This window comes from Peromyscus maniculatus, chromosome X, assembly GCF_049852395.1.
Source record: "Peromyscus maniculatus bairdii isolate BWxNUB_F1_BW_parent chromosome X, HU_Pman_BW_mat_3.1, whole genome shotgun sequence".
NCBI lineage: Eukaryota > Metazoa > Chordata > Mammalia > Rodentia > Cricetidae > Peromyscus > Peromyscus maniculatus.
The window spans coordinates 104,887,633-104,908,698 of record NC_134875.1 but is presented as its reverse complement, the minus strand read 5'-3'; the positions used below and the strand labels follow the sequence as shown (position 1 = coordinate 104,908,698).

Below are 21,066 nucleotides of genomic sequence, written 5' to 3'. Positions count from 1 at the left end.
TATGTGCTTATGTGTGTCTGTCTGTCTGTGTCTGTGTGTGCTTCTATGTGCACACATGTGTGTATCAGTGTGTATGCACATTATCAATTGTAGAACAAGTACTATTTATGTATAGATAACAATTTGAAAAACTGATGTGAGTATAGTTCAGAAAATTAAAATCAACACTACAGTGAGGTATCTATACCCATTAGATGAGCATTTTACATCTTATAATACAACTTGTGAAGCACTGAAATATAGAGCAAGAGAAGTACAAGAAATATGATATTTTAGAAATTATCTTGTGGGGTCTAGAGAGACAGCTCAGTGGTTAACAACTCTGGCTGCTCTTCTATAGGTCCTGAGTCCAATTCCTGGGAACCACATGGTGGCTCACAACCATCTATAGTAGGATCTAATGACCTCTTCTGGCATAAAGGCGTAAATGCAGATAGAGCACTCATATACATAAAATAATAAATAAATGTTTAAAAAATAAGCAGGGGGGAAAGATCTAAAAAAAAAAGAGAGAAAGAAATCCTCTTGTAAAGAAAAACATGGACAAATACTACATCTCATGAAGCCTTTGTAACTCAGAATATGACCTGCCATGTTGACAGTGCTTGCAATAACAAAAGCCAGAAATAACTATATGGAAGAACAATGGAATGAAGATGCTAACTACGGTATGTTCAAATAAATAACCCTTATGCAGCAGTGATGAAAAATACAGTAAAGTTACATACAACCTAAATCAATATTGGAAACACAATATTCAGTTAAAATAACTCCTCAAAGATTATATACACTTCTTCATATGTGTCATAAAACTCAAAACCAGACAAATTCAACCAATAGTTAAGACAGTTATATATAAGTACTTTCATTATAGGCAAAAGATCATCTCTTATGAAGGATGAGAACATAATGGAACCATTCTAATAATAGTGATAGTTCTCTCACACCTAAGTTCAGTGTTTTACTCTTAAAAATTCAATATTCTGCTTCATCAGTTACATTTATATTACATATATTAGCTAAAATATGTAAAATTACTACACAGGAAAATATTTGTAAACATTAATGGACTGACTAGGGACACATAAGAACCATCACCGGACATAAATTAAGCAAATAAGCAAGGGAGCATACTCACAGGTGTGATTTCAACATCAGCAATTTCAACAGATCCACCAATCCTAAGATCTATAACATTTGCATGGTGAATAGCAACCTTATTTAAGAGAAATAGGAAATTTTGTAGAAATTATGTTAAAATATAATTATATATACATGAAAAATTGCAGGCCCCCTTATATACCACTTTATAATGTAAATAAGAACAAATATATATCTACACACACACACACACACACACACATATATATATATACACACACACATATATATATATGTGTGTGTGTGTATGTATACATATATATTTATATTTAAAATTTATTATGTCTGTTATTAGCACTTTTCTTCTTTGGCAGAATTGATACTTGGAAAACTGAATGTTCAACCACTAGAAATTAGATGGCTTATGAATGTGACTGGGGAGTAATGTGTATTTGACTAGACTGCCTATAATTCTCTGTAACACATTTTTCCATATCTAATTACAACAGATTACTCAAAATAACCAACGTAGAGTTGAATGATATATACTCTGTTCCACAGAAATATGATAATAGAGCTGGCCAGTGATGGCACACACTTTTAATCCCAGCACTTGGGAGGCAGAGGCAGGTGGATCTCTGTGAGTTCAAGGCCAGCCTGGTCTACAGAGTGAGTGCCAGGACAGGCTCCAAAGCTACACAGAGAAACCTTGTCTCAAAAAACCAAAAAGAAAATATGCTAATAGACACAATAACTATGAAAACAAGTCAAAATTGTCGTGCAGAACTAATGTAGAACTATATTATCTTCTTTTTAAATACTTTGTATACTATGGCATAACTCTCTCAAGAAACTTCATTTCAAAGTGCAGAAAACTAACGTTTAGAAAGGCCAATGTTCTGTCTCTGAGGGTCCATAAATTGGAATGCCAGCACAATTAAACCTGAACCATTGCCTGCCTGAATACTGAATCTTCACCAAGAAAATTAAGATAGTAAACAAGAATCAAATAACTTCAAAGAATACGAAAGTGTAAAGGTACCACGCAGTGGTAAGGGAAAGGGGCTCTATCTAGAGAGAGGGAGAATAGGACAAAGGTGCTATGAAGGTGACAATGGAAAAAATAGAGGGGTGGGTTCTAACTGGGGCAGTGAGTGGGCAATAAAGAGGGAGAAGGAAGAAGTGGGGATAAATAACACTGTTTGAAAAAGCCGTAGAGGAGGAACATTTTACATTTTCTTAAAAATGGATATACTACATATTCATATGTATATGTATACACATACACCACACATATATGTATATATGCATATACATACACTTATACATAAATGATAATGCTCCCCTCAGAAAACAAAGACAATCTAACAAAAACCCTAGATCTAGTCAGGGTAAAACTCCCTTTGAGTTGTTGGAAGGAGTCTACAAAACTTCCAAAACAACATGGTTGCCTCCCAAAACTTGATGGTAAGACTCTACTGCTGAAGATACCACACATTTTGGTTATAGGGCTAAAGGAATTCAGCTGGACATGACCAGGAAGCCTCCTCCCTGGGGACTAGCTCTCATACTACTGGAAGTTGCTATGCAAACTGCTAAGGGAGAGAAGCAATCAATAGTCCTACCCAGCTGTGATGCCTACATATCACAATGGCCTGCCTGGAAATATATCCCCAATAGTGCAACAGTGGTATTAGGGATGACTGACTTAAGACCCACTTAATGGAATGAATTCATGTCTGGTACTGGGCCAAGCCAACTATCCATGTATGGAGCTGTCATAGACTTTCCTAAACCAGTATAAAATTTCTAACTACATTCTAAACATTTATGCTCACACCCAGAGATAAACATAGTTTTTATCCCTTATTTTGAAAAGCTATTTTTTTTAGCAGATGGGGACTATGGCAGAAATTATAACTGGTTAAAATATAGAGAACAACTGACCATGGGTGCCCATCTGCAACAGAAACCTTACACCTAAGGCTCAGGAAATGATGGAAGAGGAGAGAGAAAGATTTAAGAGCCAGAGGATCGGAATGTCTACTGCATTCCATAATTACTTTTCCCTAATTTCCCTAATAGTGGAGAAAAGCTCATCTATGTCTATGAGAACAGCGAGGATCTGTCAAATCATTCAATTTTATGTAAACTGCCTCATGCTGATTGGTAGCTACTCATTTCAACTTAAAAGCTTAAAAGAAACTTCAGCTACCAGGTTTCTTGAAAAGAATTTTCAAAAACTTCTCTCCAAGTGCTACTACCTAATTTTGTTTTAGATAATTTAGGTATAGTTGCTACTTTTAAACCTCTAAAACCTATATAATTAGAATTAATTCAATTTTTATATAAATGACAGCATAATTTATAGTGTTATATTTCAAAGCTCGATTAATTGTAGATTAAATAAGTACATTTTTCTACTAACAAATTAAGCATTTGTGATAATGTGCTCATTATAAATATTTATAAAATATTACATACATACACATGGACAAACATATGTAAATATATATATACACACATATATATATATACAAATTCAAAGAAAGAATGAACAAATATACCTTTGCTCTCGTATCAAATTTTTCTGCCACAGTGGGAGTACAGGAGATATTAAGAACAGTTATTCCCCCAAATGGGATTACTCCTTCTGATGGAACAATATTGATGGTAGGCAAAAGGCTTTGATCACAAACCTGTAATCAGAAATTGGTTAAGATGCTACAGTGACCCATCCAAGGACTGAAGAATCTGGATGCAGACATCCACGGCTAGGCCCTGGGGGGAGGGCCGGGAGTCTAATTAGCGAGAAAGAGGAGGGTTTTTATGAGCAAGAATTGTTGAAACCAAGGTTGGATAAAGCACAGGGACAAATAGCCAAACGAATGGAAACACATGAACTATGAACCAAAGGCTGAGGGGCCCCCAACTGGATCAAGCCCTCTGAATAGGTGAGACAGTTGATTGGCTTGATCTGTTTGGGAGGCATCTAGGCAGTGGTACCAGGTCCTGGGCTCATTGCATGAGTTGGCTGTTTGAAACCTGGGACTTATGCAGGGACGCTTGGCTCTTTCTGGGAGGAGGGGACTGGACCTGCCTGGACTGAGTCTACCAGGTCGATCTCAGTCCTCAGGGGAGGCTTTGCCCTGGAGGAGGTGGGAATGGGGGGTGAGCTGGGGGGGGGGGGAAGAAGAGGGGGGCAGGAAGGGAGAGAACAAGGGAGTCTGTGGCTGTTAAGTAGAACTGAATGGTATTGTAAAATAAAATAAAATGAATAAAAAATTAAAAAAAAGATGCTACAGTGCCTTACAAAATAATTATATGAAAGGTTTTACAGGGAAGTATCTATAGTCCTTCCTACACAGAAGCTCATTAAGCATAAGACATGAGGTGATTTTGCAATAGAATTTGACTCTATCAAATACACAAATCATTTGAACTAAAACTAATTACTTCCATCTAGTCCTTGTTGCTACCATTTCAGTCCTGATTACAAAGTAAAAATAAAAAGGAGAGGCACATAACTTACTATGAAGTATAACATTACTTAGTAATTATATTTAAAACATTGTTGTACTTTTTTCTTTTAATAAAACCAAATGATACCAAAAGAAGGAAAAAAGGAAAAGTTATAACTTGGGAAAGTAGAAGAAAAAACTTGATAAAATGAACTCACAAAATCTACTTATAATAATTTGATTACTGTTTTAAGTCCATTTATAAATAGCAAACTATTAACTTCATAATATATTTGGAACCAATAAATTGATACAAATCATTACATGACTTGACCCAAATAAGAAAAGACAAAAATTTGGCATTACCTTGAAATAAGCATGGTTTTGCCCTATGTTGTGAAGAATGGCTTTCCTCCAGGTGGTTAAACCTTGAGGACTGTTACTGAACAGTATTCTTGGCTCTAAAAAGGTGACTCTAGTATGTCCAACCTGGTAATAAAAGGAAAAAATAGAGAAATTATCAAAATAATAGCAAATAAAATAATTTAATTGATTTGCTTGGAAAATTAAATATAAAAAACATTTATCAGCTCCACCAGCTATATATAAATACAATTAAACCTATAAATATATAACTTTATGAAATGATCTAGTGTGTTCTGTTCATAGCTTGAAAAGGTCTTAATATGAACAAAGAAATAAGGCCAAATATTCCTCATTGGGAAAGAGAAGACAGTAATGAGAGAAGTGACAAAAATATACCCCAACCATATAACTGAAAATTAGCTTTAAGGAAAATTTTAAAATATAACATTCTAGTACATTTTGCTGAATCCTTAAGACAAAGAAGAATAGAACATAATATCTAAATATTACTCCATCAAAGTGCAGGTGGAGAGTAATTTACATACACACACAATATGTTCCAAAGCTGTAGAAGGAAGGGTGACACTATCCCTGAGGCAGAAATGATGCCTAGACTAAGAAACATACTGAATATACTGACACGTTACTGAAAGGCTCTCAGAGCTATCATTTACTCAGCGACATACAGCATATTATTATATGCAACACAGCAGAATTCAAAGGTCATCTAAATATAGGGAACAAGTTGTTAAAAATGAAATCACTCAGACATGCTTCTACTAGAAGTCATCTTCACAGATAATGTATGCTTAGCCTACATGAAATGGGGACATAGTTCACTTTGATTGATAGAATTACAAAGGTACAGGATTTTCCTCTCCCTTCTAAGAAAAGCATTTCACAGAACTAATAAATCATAGAATACTATTTTCAAATATGGCCATTATGCATGTTTACAGTAGTAAAGGTACGTAAATCAGGCATCAAAGATAACTATAACACATTTTGTCCAAGTAATATTGAGTTGAGTATACTTTATACTAGACTTTGTAATAGCTTTATGGCACAGCCATATCTGAATGGAATGGCAGAAGTCATAAAGCCAGCACAGCTGCTTATCAAAGATCCAGCAAAGCTGAGCCACATGATGGCTGCCATACCACCTTTGGTTTTCATCTCCATCTGTTACATACTTGGGGCACTTTTAATATTTGTACAATTTGGGGATGTTGGCTTGATGGAAAATTCCTTATGAATAATTTATGCCTTCTCTCAGGAATGCTGCTTCTAAGCTTACCCAGGAAAGACCTGAACATACTATTCCCTGACACACACTTTGAGGGAGATATCCTTATCTACTTGAAGGTCTTCCTTATGCCTTGGAAGTTGTGACACATAAAGAAGCCACAGGTCTCTTCATGAGGCTATGAGACATTCTTGAAACATCTGTCCCTGTACTTACACAGGAACAAGATATTCAAAACAAAGTAAATTCAAAAAGGTCAACAAGATCCAGTGGGCTAAGAGTTGGGCACAGGTCAGGTTACAAGGCTCTTCCCATGGTACACTCGGACAATTACATGGCATACAACTCTGCCCTCCACAGAGACATATTGATGAGCAAAAAATGGAGTAGAAAGATGATAAAAGTGTGAGGTGTTAAGACCTCCCTCTATTAGAAGTTAGCTCATGTAGAGCCACTATAAGGTCATGTGACCAAGGAACAACAGAATGCCAGGATTAGACATATAGACAAACTTTATAAAGATATAAATGTGAACATTGCTTGTATTATATCAGAATTTGAATAATAACTGCAGCAGCTTAGCCTGAGGATTTTTCCTGGGCACTCTGACCACTAAGAGTTAATAATACATTGATTGAGACATGGCAAAATGCCCAGGGTGGTTGAAGATTTTGTTTTGGTCTAGTGTCCTTGAAGCAACCAAAGCAATGAGCCTGAGCATGGGCTGTCATTTGCCTCTAGATTCTCAAAAATTGGGTTATGGGGTCAATGAGTAAGAATGATAACTGTTTATTAATGATGTCAAAACTTGAGGGAAAATGATTAGAAATGATAACTCTGTTCTGTCATAGTTTATTAATGATGACTAAAAGATGAGCAAAAGAAAGTGAAACACATATCCAAAAAAAATGATATGATCTATGTTTTGGAACATCATGAGTGTATCCCTGCTAACTAAATTCTGTAAAAATAAGGAAACACTCTGGCTGCTAGTCAGTCAGGCTGCAAGATTCCTCTGACCACCATGGCCTGGCTCACTTCCTTCTCCCACTGACTCTTTACACCCTCTGCAGGACTCATCCACTGCTGGGGATGGCTCCTGGCAGCTTTATAAAATATATATTCATATTAGGCTTTAGTACATTCTTGCAATTATTTTAAAACATAGTTCTTGTAACTGGAACAACAAACTTTCAAACTAAGCTTAAAACTGAAAAAAAGTAAATCAGAGTTTTATAAATATATGCTAAACTTTAGTTAACATTATTTAAACAGTCTGTGTTCCTCCATCCTGGTTTCATCAGAGTTCACTTTAAAAGTTTCAAAGTTTTACCTGAAATTATCCAATTTACTGTTTAGTTATCTCAGTTATTTCAATGTCTAATTCACTATTTAATTATCTTACAAGTTTTTTTTTTTCATTTAGTAGTTTAGTTATTTCATTCTTATTGACTCACAGGGTAGGAAATAGATAAAATAAATCTCATTAAAGAGGGTAACATCAAAAGTTATGGAGACAGGTAGATTTGGAAATAAACCATTTGTATTAATTACTTAAACACCTTAGTCTTCCAATTCTTCATTAATAATGTATATGAATATGCATATTAAATGCCTCAGGATTTTATTAAATTTTATTTTTATTTTATTAAATAAACATCAGTTAGCATGGCACTTGACACAGAGTAACTGATCAATAAATAGCATCTACTTTAATGCTAAATCTATATTATTAAATTCCTCATTTTTATATGTTAGTGAAAAACAGACAAAGGTTGAGTATGTGAGCAAAAGTACAATATTAAACTTGTTAGATACAATTACATACACAGATAAATACTGTGCTATCCTCACTAAAAGAGTTTCAATAATGGAAAGGAAACACATTAGCTAAACATTTGAAATAACATATATTCTAATTATCTAAGTAAGTAGAGTCAGTACATTCACACAGACAGGATACTTTTCAAAGAGAACAATGAATAATCTACAAATATACACAACAGCATAGACTAGTCTTACAAACCTAATTATAACAGAAAGGCATACATATAATAATGCAGTTTGACTATGTCGACATAAATTTTGGTGCATAATTAATTTCTCATAAGTAAAGAAAGTGACAACGTTGGGAGGAATATGGCTATGGGAAGTGTGGCCTGGTGGTTCCTTTGTTAAGCTAATTATGTTCTGTGTTTCTTGATCTGGGTGATCAGTGAGTAACAATGTATCAATTTGTAAAGATGAGTGATACATACTTTTAGTAGCTGTACTTTTATGTACTTTTACTAACTAGTACTAGAAGATTAACTGACTGTAGAAAACATAATATAAATACAATATAATTTTCTCTACCATACTATATGTTGTGCGTTAATGAAATAAAGTTATTCTCAAGTGGCTCCCATGATGTTACTACATATTTATAAAGCCTCTGGCAATATAATATTGTTTCCAAAAAGTTCTTAGATACCCGAGTTAGTTCTTCATTCATTGTAAGCAAGTAGCTCTATGAACTAGCTAAAATAATTATTATATGAATTCAATTTTTACATGCACAACAGTATAGCCATATAGTTTATAATGCTCAAGATAAAAATCACATTCAAGAGAAATAATTACATGTGCAGTACACTTCAGTGTCAAAGTATTTCCTCCAGAGACTTGAAGCATAAATTCTCCCTTCTCCGGAGAACTAAAACCTGGCTGCCAGGTGACTTCACATTCCAATGAACAGTAAGGATCAACAATGCCTATGGAGAAAAGGATAAAATAAGACACCATATTTTCTCCTTTTTTTATTTTATAACTTAATTTAATTTTACATATCAGCCACGAATTCCCCTGTCCTCCCTCCCCCCGCCCTCCCCAGTCCTCTCCCAACCCCCCACCCCATTCCCATCTCCTACAGGGCAAGGACTCCCCTGGGGATTCAGCTCAACCTGGTAGATTCAGTCCAGGGAGGTCCAGTCCCCTCCTCCCAGGCTGAGCAAAGTGTCTCAGCATAGGCCCCAGGCACCAAACAGCCAGCTCATGCACTAAGGACAGGTCCCGGTCCCACTGCATGGGGGCCTCCCAAACAGTTCAAGCTAATTGACTGTCTCGCTTATCCAGAGGGCCTGATCCAGTTGGGGGCTCCTCAGCTATTGGTTCATAGTTCATGTGTTTCCACTAGTTTGGCTATTTGTCCCTGAATACACAATATTTTCATTACTAATTTTTTGTAAACATGCAGGATAAAAGCTAGTGTAAAAATGTAATGACATTATATAACAACTAAAAACTAAATTTAAATAACAAAGAAATTATAAGTGAGGCTTGTTCTCCCTCTCTGTTCTTGATCCAGGTGGGATCTCCCACTCTCTTTCCCTCGACCCTCGCCGTTCATTACTCCCACTCATGTCCAGGCTGTTCATGTAGATCTCAGCCATTTCTCCGTCATTGGGTGATCCCCGTGTCTTTCTTGGGGTCCTGTTCCAGCTCTACCACTCTTGGGCATATACCCAAGAAATGCTCAATCATACCACAAGAACACTTGCTCAGCTATGTTTATATCACCATTTGATATATGTTCATATTGCATGGTAGTTTTCATAAGCAAAGGCATATTCAGATTATATTTAATAAAGTCAGTGGGTCTTACCCAATAATTTGACAATCTTAGAGGACTTAGAGCCCCTAAAAATTAATTTCACCTTTGATGTAAACACTACACCATCATTTTTCTCTGGGAATCCAGCCTCTCTTTTTGACTTGTAAACTTCTGACTTATTAAGCCACATAGTTAACCAAGAACTTACATCTCCATCTCTATCTCTTATTGTGTGTTTCTGTTAGAACTTCAACACAGAATCCTTATTTTCACGTCATATTTACACATATAAAAATAAATGCTCCTGATGATAGTATTCAGTTTACTCCTATGCTATTGCCATAAGTACATAGTACGTGTTCAATAAATAATTAATGCCTGAATTCATGAGTGAATGAATGAATAAATAACACAAACAAAATGCACTATTTACCTTTGGCTGGACGAATCGTAAATGCAATTCCTCTTGGTGCACTTACTGGTTTCCATTCAAATTGGGCAGGACGATTCAGATGATTATATAGCCTAACGGTTCCCCGAAAACATGTTTTCAACAAGAAGGTTTGTGGTCTCAATACAATCTCATTACAAGACAGTTCAAGTTTTACAGGCAGGATGACAGCCATCACTAGGATGTGTCCACCAGGTATGTTGTTAATTCTAAAGGTGAATGATCTGTAACAGAGTAGAACCACCCAAACTTAACTGATAGCACAGTACTTATTTATGATTACAGACTTCAGACACATATGAAATATATATGCTATAGATGACTGCACACAATTAATTCCGAAAATAAATGGTGGGGAAAATAGATAATCAGTGAAATACATGAACATACAAGTATACAAGCTGATATATATTATATACTTTCCATACTTTGGGATAAAATATAATCTATGCTACAATTATTGAAGTAAATTAATATCATAAATAACTCTAGTAAGAAGAAAATGAAAAATAAACCTTACTTCCAAAATTTCCCATTGGTAGAAGACTCAAATACCATCGAAATATATGTACTAGATGTAGGTGGGATCACATATGAAAATTGGTTGGTTTTCTGAAGTTCTTCCAAATCAATATCTAACTGTATCAATATATACATGGGCAGCATATTAACAATGTGAAGTAGCTGAGTATTTGTAGATTTCACACAAACATTACCAAAGTTAAGGACAGATGGTCCTGAAATAATCAAAGTAAGTTATTAAGTAAATTTATTCAAAGGTGTTCCTTTATTTTCTACATCTTCAGATTGTATTTTAGTAGGTTAAATTGTCTAAAATTAACTCAAAACTGTTTAGTATAATACACAAAACTATCTGGTACAATATCAGACATCAACAGCTGTACTTTTATCTAGCAGACCAAAGTGTCATGTTTAGAGATTATCATTTCAGGTTCAATATGAATATATTCTAGTAGGGAAAATTGCATGGTAAAATAATAATCACAGTAAAACTCCTATCATTATTTTGATCTACAACATTTCACCAATGTATCTACTTTATTCACCAATATATAATTCATAAAAATAGCAATTTTCAGTTCTGTGATTTATTTCCTAATGGTTCTCCCTATAATGCCAAAAGATTTAATTATAATAATCTTTTTTTTTTTTTTTTTTTTTTTTTTTTTTTTTGGTTTTTCGAGACAGGGTTTCTCTGTGTAGCTTTGCGCCTTTCCTGGGACTCACTTGGTAGCCCAGGCTGGCCTCGAACTCACAGAGATCCGCCTGCCTCTGCCTCCCGTAATTATAATAATCTTAATAATTATATATAATCTCCTTTTTATTTTGAGACAAGCTTTAACTTTATAGCCAAAGCTAGCTTTCAACTCATGATCCTCCTGTTTGAGGATATATTCTAGGTATTCATCACCCCACACTGTTACCAATCTGCCAATTTTAATAATTTATTTAAGCTATAACTGATACAGGATATGTTAACTACACTTAAATATAAATTTTCTTTAGTACTGACATACATATATAAAGGTTGACTACTGACCACTCTAAAACATTTTCTTGTACCTTGTTATATTTATTCCTTCTCACTAGTCCCAAAATATTTCTCAGAAAATCCACGCGTATTACTATACTATATATCCATTTTCTTTCTAGAGTTTTGTTTTAATTAAATTTATTTATTTATTTGCTTAGTTTAGTGTGTGTCTGTGTGTGTATAAAGAGGAATGGGTGTGCCACAGCATGTGTGTAGAAGTCAGAGGGAAACTGAAAGTTAGTTCTCTCAACCGTAAGAATTCTGAGAATCAAATTCAGGTTTCCAAGTTTAAGAGCAAGCACCTTTACCCACTAAGCCATCTCACTGACCTCCACTTTGCAGAGTTTTACATGAATAGAATCATCTGGTACATGACAAATTTGTATGGATTCTTTCTCATAGTGAATTTTCTAGACATTCATCCAATTTTTAAATAAATATTTTATCTTTTTATATTATTAAGTAGTGTTATGTGATGGTCAGTTTCAAATGCCAACTTGACACAATCTATAAGCACCTAAAAAAGGGGGTCTTAGTGAATGATGGTTTGTCTAGACTAGGTTCGTCTGTGAGCATGTGTTGTGGAATATTAGTTTAGGATGTGTTACATTCGTATACACTGTGGAATTTGTTTAATGATGCAAAGACATGTTGTATTCTTTTATGTTGCATTTATTTAACTCTGTAAAGCTGTATTACTTTGCCTGCCTAAAACACCTGACTAATCTAATAAAGAGCTGAACGATGAGTAGCTAGGCAGGAGAGAGAAATAGGTGGGGCAGAGAGAACAAACAGGAGGAGACATCTAGTCTCCAAAAAGAAAGAAGGGAGGAGCAAGAAAAGAAGAGGTGGACTCCAGGGGGCAGCAACACAACCAGCCACAGAGTAAGAAGGAAAGAAAGATATATAGAATAAGGAAAGGTAAAAAGCCCAGAGGCAAAACATTGTTAAAGAGAAACGAGTTAATTTAAGTTAGAAAAGCCAGTTAGAAACAAGTCAAGCTAAGACCAAGAATTCACAAGTAAGATAATTCTCTGTGTATTTATTTGAGAGCTGGGTGGTGAGTCCCAAAAAGTTTAAAAAAAAAAAGAAAGAAAGAAGCCCTGTCTATACAGAATTATCTTGATCACCTTCAATGAGTCCCAGCCCCGTCTGGGCTGCCCCACACATTGGTTTGAAGTTGTGGAATGTATAAGACTAGACAAAGTAAACTAAGCACTAAGGCACGCGTGCATTCATTTCTCTCTGCTCTTCACTGTAGATATGATGAGGCCAGCTGTCTTGAGCACCTGTCGCTGACTTCTTCACAGTAATGTAATGCAGCCTGGAATTCTGAGTTAAAAATAGATTTCTCCCCTAGGTTGCTTTTTGTCAGGATATTTCAGTCATAACCAAAATAAAGCTAGGACATATTCCCTTTATTTATGTATCTTAATTGTATTGGTTTATTTACCTGTTCATTGATAATTAGTTTCTAGTTATTAGCTATTTTTAAAAAGCTGCTATACATTTTTGATAGCAAGTATTGATGAATACAACTTCATTTTTTTAGATAAATATCTAAGAGTAGAATGGATGAATTATGGTTGGTTTGTGCGTGACTATATAAGCAGCCAGCAAGCTATTTTCAATAATTTTATGTTGTATACTACTTGTGAGAATACACTATTTTAAATAGTTTGCTGGCTCCTTGTATATTCACTAGTCTTGGGTTCTTTGTATTTTGGGAAAAAATAAAATAAAATAGTGAGACGTTTTTGTTTCATGGGTTACCTCTAGCCATATACTAAATTTATAGTACTGTCTCATTTTGGTTTAATTTTTTTAACTAAAATTTTGATTAATTTTACATACCAACCAGTTTCCCCTCCCTCCCTCCCTCTCTCCAGTCCCCTCCCACACCTCCTTTCTAGCCTCCCCCTCCCCCATTCACTTCTCAGAAAGGCCTTCCATAGGAGTCAACAAAGCGTGGCATATCACATTGAGGCAAAACCAAGCTTGCCCTTGAGAATTAACAATGCCTATTTTAATATATGAGTACACAAATTTTGCATTTTCTTTACTGAACTGACTGTTAAAATTTTCAGCCTATTTATTAAAATTTAGTTGCTGCTTTTTAAAGTTTTATTTATACATTCTAGTTAAAAGTAGTTTATCAGATATACAATATATAAGTTTATTTTAAAATCCGACATTTTTACAAAAAAAAAAGCACAGAATTACTTAACTTTGATTAATCTCTGAATTCCTATTGTATGTTTTGTCAATTATTGTTTTATTTTCATAACTAAAACCTTTTACTTTCCCAAAGTTAAGGATATTTTTCTATATATCTCTCAACAAAATATATTGTTTATAATCCATTTTCCTTAGCTTTTTAAAGATAAAACTGACAAAGTTTGTATGTTTGCAATGTGCATAATGTTTTCATATATATATATATATCTTCATTGTTATTGGATTAAATAAATCTAATTAAAATATCTATCACCTCCCACAGTCAAATTTGTGGCACAAACATTTATAATATATCAACAACAATTTTCAATAACATAAAATTTTGTTATTAACTGTAGTCATATAGCTCTCCAGAACTTATACTAAATAAAGCTTTGTATCCTTTGACTAACACCTTTATCTTCTCCTCCCCTTCACACAAACCCTGGTAACAACCAGTTTATTCTTTGCTTTTATAAGTCCCAGTGCTTCTTTTAATTCCACATAAAAACAAGATAAAGCAGCATTTGTCTTAGTTGGCCTGATTTCATAGTGCCTTCCATATGGATTCCTTGACCAGCAAATACCAGAATTTCTTTCCTTTTTAATTAATGATATTGTTTTTTACCAATATATCATATTTCTTATTTTTCACTGCATATTTTCTCCTAAGTGACGTGTTTTAGCTATGTCTAAATTATGGAATAGTTAAATAATGGTAATGAACATATGCATTACCTCGCACACATTTGAATTGTGGTGTAAAACTATTCAAAAATCCACTCTCAGCAATGTTCACAGATCTTTTTAATCATAGTTAGCATGTTGTACAATAGACCGTGATGACAAGAATAAGTCTAATTTGGGACTGGAGATTGCTGCTGAGGCTGCTGAAGCTCTTTTGTGGTTTAAATCTAGGACTATAATCAGTTAGCTTGCCAGAACTATCACCTAAAATTGATCCTCATGCATCTTCAGCTCTAGTAGGGTTTCATAGGAACTGAAGGCCAAAGCTCTCACAACGACACATTTGTCTAAGAACAGCTGCATAATTACTGGTGTGTGGTAAAATGAGCCATGAACCTTCTATTCTACCATCTTGATGAAATCCCTTTTTGAGAGGGAGGGAGGGGAGACAGGGAGAAGAAAAGAGAGAGGGGAGGTGAAAGAGAGTGAAAGGAGAGAAAATATGAGAATATAATATAAAATTGGGTGAGTAGGAATGTGAGTAGGAAGGAGCTTGGGGGAATGTGATCAAATATTTTATAAAAATAAAAATGTAATCAGCACATACACATGCATAAACACACACACACAAAAGTGTAGTAGATTTCTATATATTCTTACCAACAATTACTTGATGGATTTGCTTTGGTGTCAAAACTTTGCTGCAGTCACGTTTTTCATGGTAAGTGGTTGGCTTTGATTTAATTCCTTTGGAGATCTGCTTTCCAAAGAAATTCATTCAGTATTAGTAAGAGCCATTTTTCAATTCTCATGAAAAAACAAATTTGAAAACATGGCACATGCCTTTCTCTGCAGAGATTCTGTCTCTCTGGATGCTATTTTCTTGGTGCTTAGCAATCTTTTAACTCTGAGAGAAGAAGCCTTTAAAGATGAAGGTATCTCCTCTTCTATTTCTGATTGAGATAGTGATGGTGACTTTAGACCAGATGATGGCTCCATGCCTATATCTACTTCATTAAATGGAAACTTGCGTTCCCTACAAAATAATGATGATGATAAAATAATAATAATAATGACTAATTGAGGAAAAGTTGTTCACAAAATACAGTAATAAGTGCAAATTTCCTCCACTGTTATAGGCTTATCCATATCCATTTGACTGAACTGGTATACTAATCTGAAGGATGCTTGCCTCCACTAAGAAGGCCTCCACTCTTCTGCAACACCTCATAGAAGAAGTTATAACTACCCCTATTTCTTTTTCACACTCAAAAGGCAGAACACAGTCACTGAGTGGTTTGGACCAAGGAGAAAAGCCTCTTTTTTTCAAGACAGAAACAATGATGCAGCTCCAGCAGCCAGTCAACGGAAGGGAATCCTGTGGCCAGGCCTCTCCACCACCCCTGCCACCTACTGGATCCTGTAACCTACAATTCCCACCCCACCCCCCAAACACAGGGAACCCAGCAACTGGGATGGGGTAAGAGGGGAGGGGATGAGGAATGAGGAAATCAGGGAATAAGATGGTCGAGCAGGGGGAGGGACAAAGAGGGAGAACAATGAAAGAGATGTCTTGATAGAGGGAGCCATTATGGAGTTAGGGAGAAACCTGGTGCTAGGGAGATTCCCAGGAATCCACAAGGATGATCCCAGCTAAGACTCCTAACAATGGTGGAGAGGGTGCCTGAACTCTGTAATCACAGAGCCTTCGTCCATTGACTGATGGAAGCAGATGCAGAGATCCGCAGCTAGGCACTGGGCCAAGCATCTGGAGTCTAATTGAAGGAAGGGAGGAGGGATTTTATGAGCAGGCAGGGGTCAAGATCATGATGGGGAAACCCACAGAGACAGCTGACCCCAGCTAGTGGAAACTCTGGACCAACAGTTAGGGAGCCGGCATGGGACTGACCTAGGGTCTCTGCATGTGTGTGACAGTTGTGTAGCTTGGTCTGGTTGTGGGGCCCCTTGCAGTGGGACCAGGATTTTTCCCCGGTACATAAGCTAACTTTCTGGAGCCCATTTCCTATGGAGCAGGATACAGGGAGGAAGGGCTTGGGCCTGCCTCAATTTGATGTGCCTGCCAGACTTTGTTGACTCCCCATGCTCTCTTGCCATCTCTGAGTAAGGAGTGGATGGGGGGTGGGTAGTGGGTGTTCTGGGAGGTGGGAGATAGCGAGAAGAGGGGAGGGAGGGGGAACTGTGGTTGGTATGTAAAATGAAGAAAGAATTTAAAATAAAAAAGATAGAAACAATGATATCATTTATGTTAAAAAAAATTGGCATCAGGCTGCTTACAAACTTAATTTGAAGTACATCAATTCTTCCCTTGCTGCACTCTGATTCCTACATCCTACAAAGCTTTCTCTTGGGAAATATGCTTTTAGTGAATCACATACAATAGAATCCCTACCTCAGGATCTGCTTCTAGCAAAAACTACCTAAGAAAACTGCAAAGAAAAAGTTAGCAAAAGTTACTGTAGCTCAAGTAGTTAATTGTTTTGCCTTTCACATATATTGAAATGCTACTAAAACAACTCAAAGTAAAATCAAATTTAAGGCATAAAGAAACAAATTTGATATTAACATGGAGATTAAAATTTGAATCATCTATATAAACATCATAAAATGGACTTTGTGTATTTGTTTTTTGATAAAACACTTAAAGCACAGACGAATGGGACTTTATCCAGCTAAGTAGCTTCTGCAAAGGAAAGGAAATGATAAAAAGTAGAAACCACTGCTGCAATGGGGAAAATATGAAAATTATCATCTGGAAAGAGATGTATCCAGAATACGAACATAACTAAAGCCCCCTCAATGGTCAAACTGCATTGTGTATAAATGAGATGAGATGGATACATACTCCTTAAGGAAGGAAAACCAATGGCCAACAAAATTTAACTTATAAATCTCAGTGTCTTCAGTCACCAGAAAAACAAGAATCAAAATGACACAGATTATCAGTTCATGTCATTGAAGTGGCTATTATTAAAAAGATGAAGTATAACAAATGCTAAAAAGATGTGGTGAAATGCAAATCCAAAAACATTTTGGGGGTAATATATAGACACCATGGAGACGAGGATGGAGGAACACAAACTCCAAAAACAAAGTAATGACAAAGAAATTAAGGAAGCACTAGTTACTCTGATTTGACCCAAATACATTATCCTGAAATTTCACATTGTTCTTCATAAGTATCTTCAATTATTACATTGATTAAAAGCTATAAAACTGTTTATGATGTCAATGCCAAATACCCTGATTTGATCACTATATCTAATCATTATACTGTACTCCTGAAAATTATGTTCAAATAATCAGTTTAAAAAGAAAACCAAATCTGGTCTTTAGGCACATTGTTTGAAGAACTATCTTTACCTCTGTGCTTCTTTCTGTAGGCGTACATTTCTTAAATTTCTAATATAGTCTCTGTAGTATTCTCGATGTATTTTTTTTTCCAGTTTTTCCAAATCAGTGTATTCAAAATCAGGATCCATATAGTCATGCCTTGGCATCTTTGTGAAAATTGTTCTACAAGATGAACAAGATGTTATGTTAAAATACACACACACACACACACACACACACACACACACCTGTTTAATCAGTATATACAGAGTACCTACTGGTCAATTTAAATGTCAAGTGGGGGGCCATTAACTATTGAGTAGGATAAACTGCATATCCTCTGATATGCAAAGACATCATTGCATGTACGAGGGTGAGATGTACGTGTGTTTGTGTGTGGTGTGTGTGTGTGTGTTATAAATATATGTATGTATATATCTTTTAAAAATTACAACCAGAATTAGAAAAAATAGAGAATACTGAATCTTTTCACTAAGCATACTACTGTTAGATTACATATCTTCTGGGTACCCTTTGCTCTCTCCCAGAAATCAAGATCATGGAAAAAGCCAGGTGGCACTATGAGACAGAGAACTGCTAAGAAATCATTCTGTGCTACTGCCTAACAGATTCTCCCACATTTAGTTGCAAAATAGGCGTATGATGGTACCAAAGTGCTTGCCCTAATGCCAAAGCTGAGGCTAGGCTAAGAAAAATCACATGATTTGAAACTTGTCCACCTGACGAAAACCTCTAAAAGGCAGAAACCCTCTTTGTTTCCTGGAACTGAAGGGTCTGTCTCTTCCATTAAGAAACAGAGAAGCTATCTCTTCTTATGGTTTTCCATTTCAAGTCCAGATCCTGGATGCCAGTGATCAGGAGGCTCTCTCTTCTTTTAAAGATCATTCTGAAGGGTAATTCCTGTCATTTCCTTTCTAGGAACCTGATGGAGGAGGAATTGTATTGTTCTAACAACGACTTCCTTAAATTCTAGAGTTCACTAAGCATATAGAATTATATATGTAGCTTTTAATACGCACTATTTTTCCAATATGTAATATACAAACAAAATTTATTATGTAACTAACTCATTTCTCTTATTTATTTAAAAACAGCTTATTGAGTCATTAGTGTTGTATGTTGTATGGCTATTTTCTTTCCAGGTATAACATGATCAACCAATCACCATTTTAGAGTAGAAATTACCTATTCCTGGTAGCCACAACAACTAATTGAACAGAACAGTATAGTGAAAGCTAGAACTATAGTTATGGTAATGAAGCTGTTCATATATCCTATTAGTAGAAGGAAAAAGAAGCCATAGGATCCTCAACTGGGACTACAGCCATTACATATTCCTGTCCTCTTCCAGATGCAAGTAATCTTGGGAAATGCTACTGGAAGACTGAATGAAAAGGGGACTCTACGATACAACTTCCATGATGGCCATTATCCATGATGCAGTCACACTTTGCAGGAATGTAGCTATTTTGGGATCATGCACATTTATTGCTAAATAACCACTCCAAAGTACTCTTAAAAAACCCCACTGATTTGGTCACAAATATGAACTTTGAAGGAATTACTTTGTTCTGTTGATGGTGCCCTATCTGAAATAAATTGATATTTATTCAAGTCTCCCAAGAAAAAGTTAACTCAACATTCACCTGTATTCTTGGCAATGGTACAAGTAAAGGGGACACTGCTATGAATAAAATTCTCTTATTTTCTTCTCAAAAACTAAAAGGGTTAAATACACAAGAGTAAAATAGTAATTGTAATTTTAACAAAACAACAAATGCACTAGAATAAAATTTCTTTCTTTTTTTTTCTTTTTCTTCTTTCTTCTTTTTGTGTAGGAGAAATATACTACCACTCAACCTCTACTGTAAGGTTGACAGCCCTGAGAACTCCTCGTGTAATGTAGCATGTTCTGGATGTATAAAATTTCTTTAGTTTCCTTAATTAAACATGCAATTGGTAACATTACTAGACTTAGTAATGTGAAAAACTTTTGAGAGAATAAATATAGCTATTAAATAATAAGAATGGCTAAATTTATTTTTCTGTTGATTTTTATGATCTAATCAATAGAGACAGAATACAGGATCAAATTGTTAAAATTAAATCAAAATGTAACCTTCTTTAGAATATAGGCTTATAAAACAGTCAAAAATGTTTCCAGAAACTATCAACTCAGGGTACTGGAGGGGATGTAATGAGCCAGAAGAAAACATACAATTGTGTTTTCATAACGTATAACTATTTTAAATGTCAGGATGGTTTTTGTAGTTCTGTTTTTATGGCACTGGTCAAATAGAAACAAAGAAAAGAAAGGCAGATGTGAGTGGGATTTGTAAATTAAAATACCAAGAAAGTCAGTAAATGTCATAGAATTTTTCCATTGTGGATAATAAAAATGTGGGCTGAAGAATCAAATGGTAAACTAGGAAAGTTGATACAAAATTAAATGATCTTAATGACACCCTCCCCAAGATAAAGAGACAAGCAGAAAAAGTGCAGGGCTATTATTAAGTTTCAGTAGTCTACTATTAGCATAAAAGTTGGCATAAAATAACCCTCATTTACTCTTGAATGTATTAAAATCTTTCTGGGATGAATGTCTACAATATCATTTATTTGTCACTTTTAACTTACCACTGGTAAATTAGTAATCTCTTTGAGGTTATGATGACTTTAAATTGAAGTTTAAACATTCCTTATGAACTTAAACCTGAGAAGTGGTCAAGTGGGGAGGAGTTACTAGAAATGTGCCTGTGAGGTGATAAAACAATGTGATGGCAACACTATCTGGTTTCCTACAAATTAAATTGTTTTATTCAAATAAACTCAGGAGTTTAATTCCAATTCTAATAGTGATTAAGTTTATCATGTATCTATTGTTGTTCCTAATATATTTTAAAAATTATTTTGTATGCCATTCATTGCCACACAAGTACACAGTAGAGAGTATAAAAAGTTAGATAAGGCAAATACTGTAACATTCAACAGTCATTCTACTCCACATACAAAAGGGAG

General features: G+C 35.2%; 1 protein-coding gene and 1 non-coding gene across 6 annotated transcripts in view; both read right to left on the bottom strand.

Moving 5' to 3' along the window:
- The window catches only part of Cfap47 (cilia and flagella associated protein 47), a 234,556-nt gene that overhangs the window by 189,520 nt on the left and 23,970 nt on the right, over positions 1 to 21,066 (bottom strand). For all 5 annotated transcript variants that reach the window (XM_042269235.2, XM_042269236.2, XM_076562695.1 and 2 more), the window contains exons 11-19: positions 18,058 to 18,210; positions 15,520 to 15,712; positions 15,337 to 15,433; positions 10,738 to 10,954; positions 10,200 to 10,441; positions 8,797 to 8,927; positions 4,929 to 5,051; positions 3,669 to 3,800; positions 1,139 to 1,216 (exon numbers count right to left, since the gene is read on the bottom strand). In XM_042269235.2, the coding sequence (XP_042125169.2) occupies positions 1,139 to 1,216; positions 3,669 to 3,800; positions 4,929 to 5,051; positions 8,797 to 8,927; positions 10,200 to 10,441; positions 10,738 to 10,954; positions 15,337 to 15,433; positions 15,520 to 15,712; positions 18,058 to 18,210 (1,366 nt within the window). The remainder of the gene's footprint in view (positions 1 to 1,138; positions 1,217 to 3,668; positions 3,801 to 4,928; positions 5,052 to 8,796; positions 8,928 to 10,199; positions 10,442 to 10,737; positions 10,955 to 15,336; positions 15,434 to 15,519; positions 15,713 to 18,057; positions 18,211 to 21,066) is intronic.
- On the bottom strand, positions 19,879 to 20,004 carry LOC121825956 (small nucleolar RNA U109). Its single transcript, XR_006068317.1, has one exon. It is a non-coding gene; the product is annotated as a small nucleolar RNA U109 (small nucleolar RNA).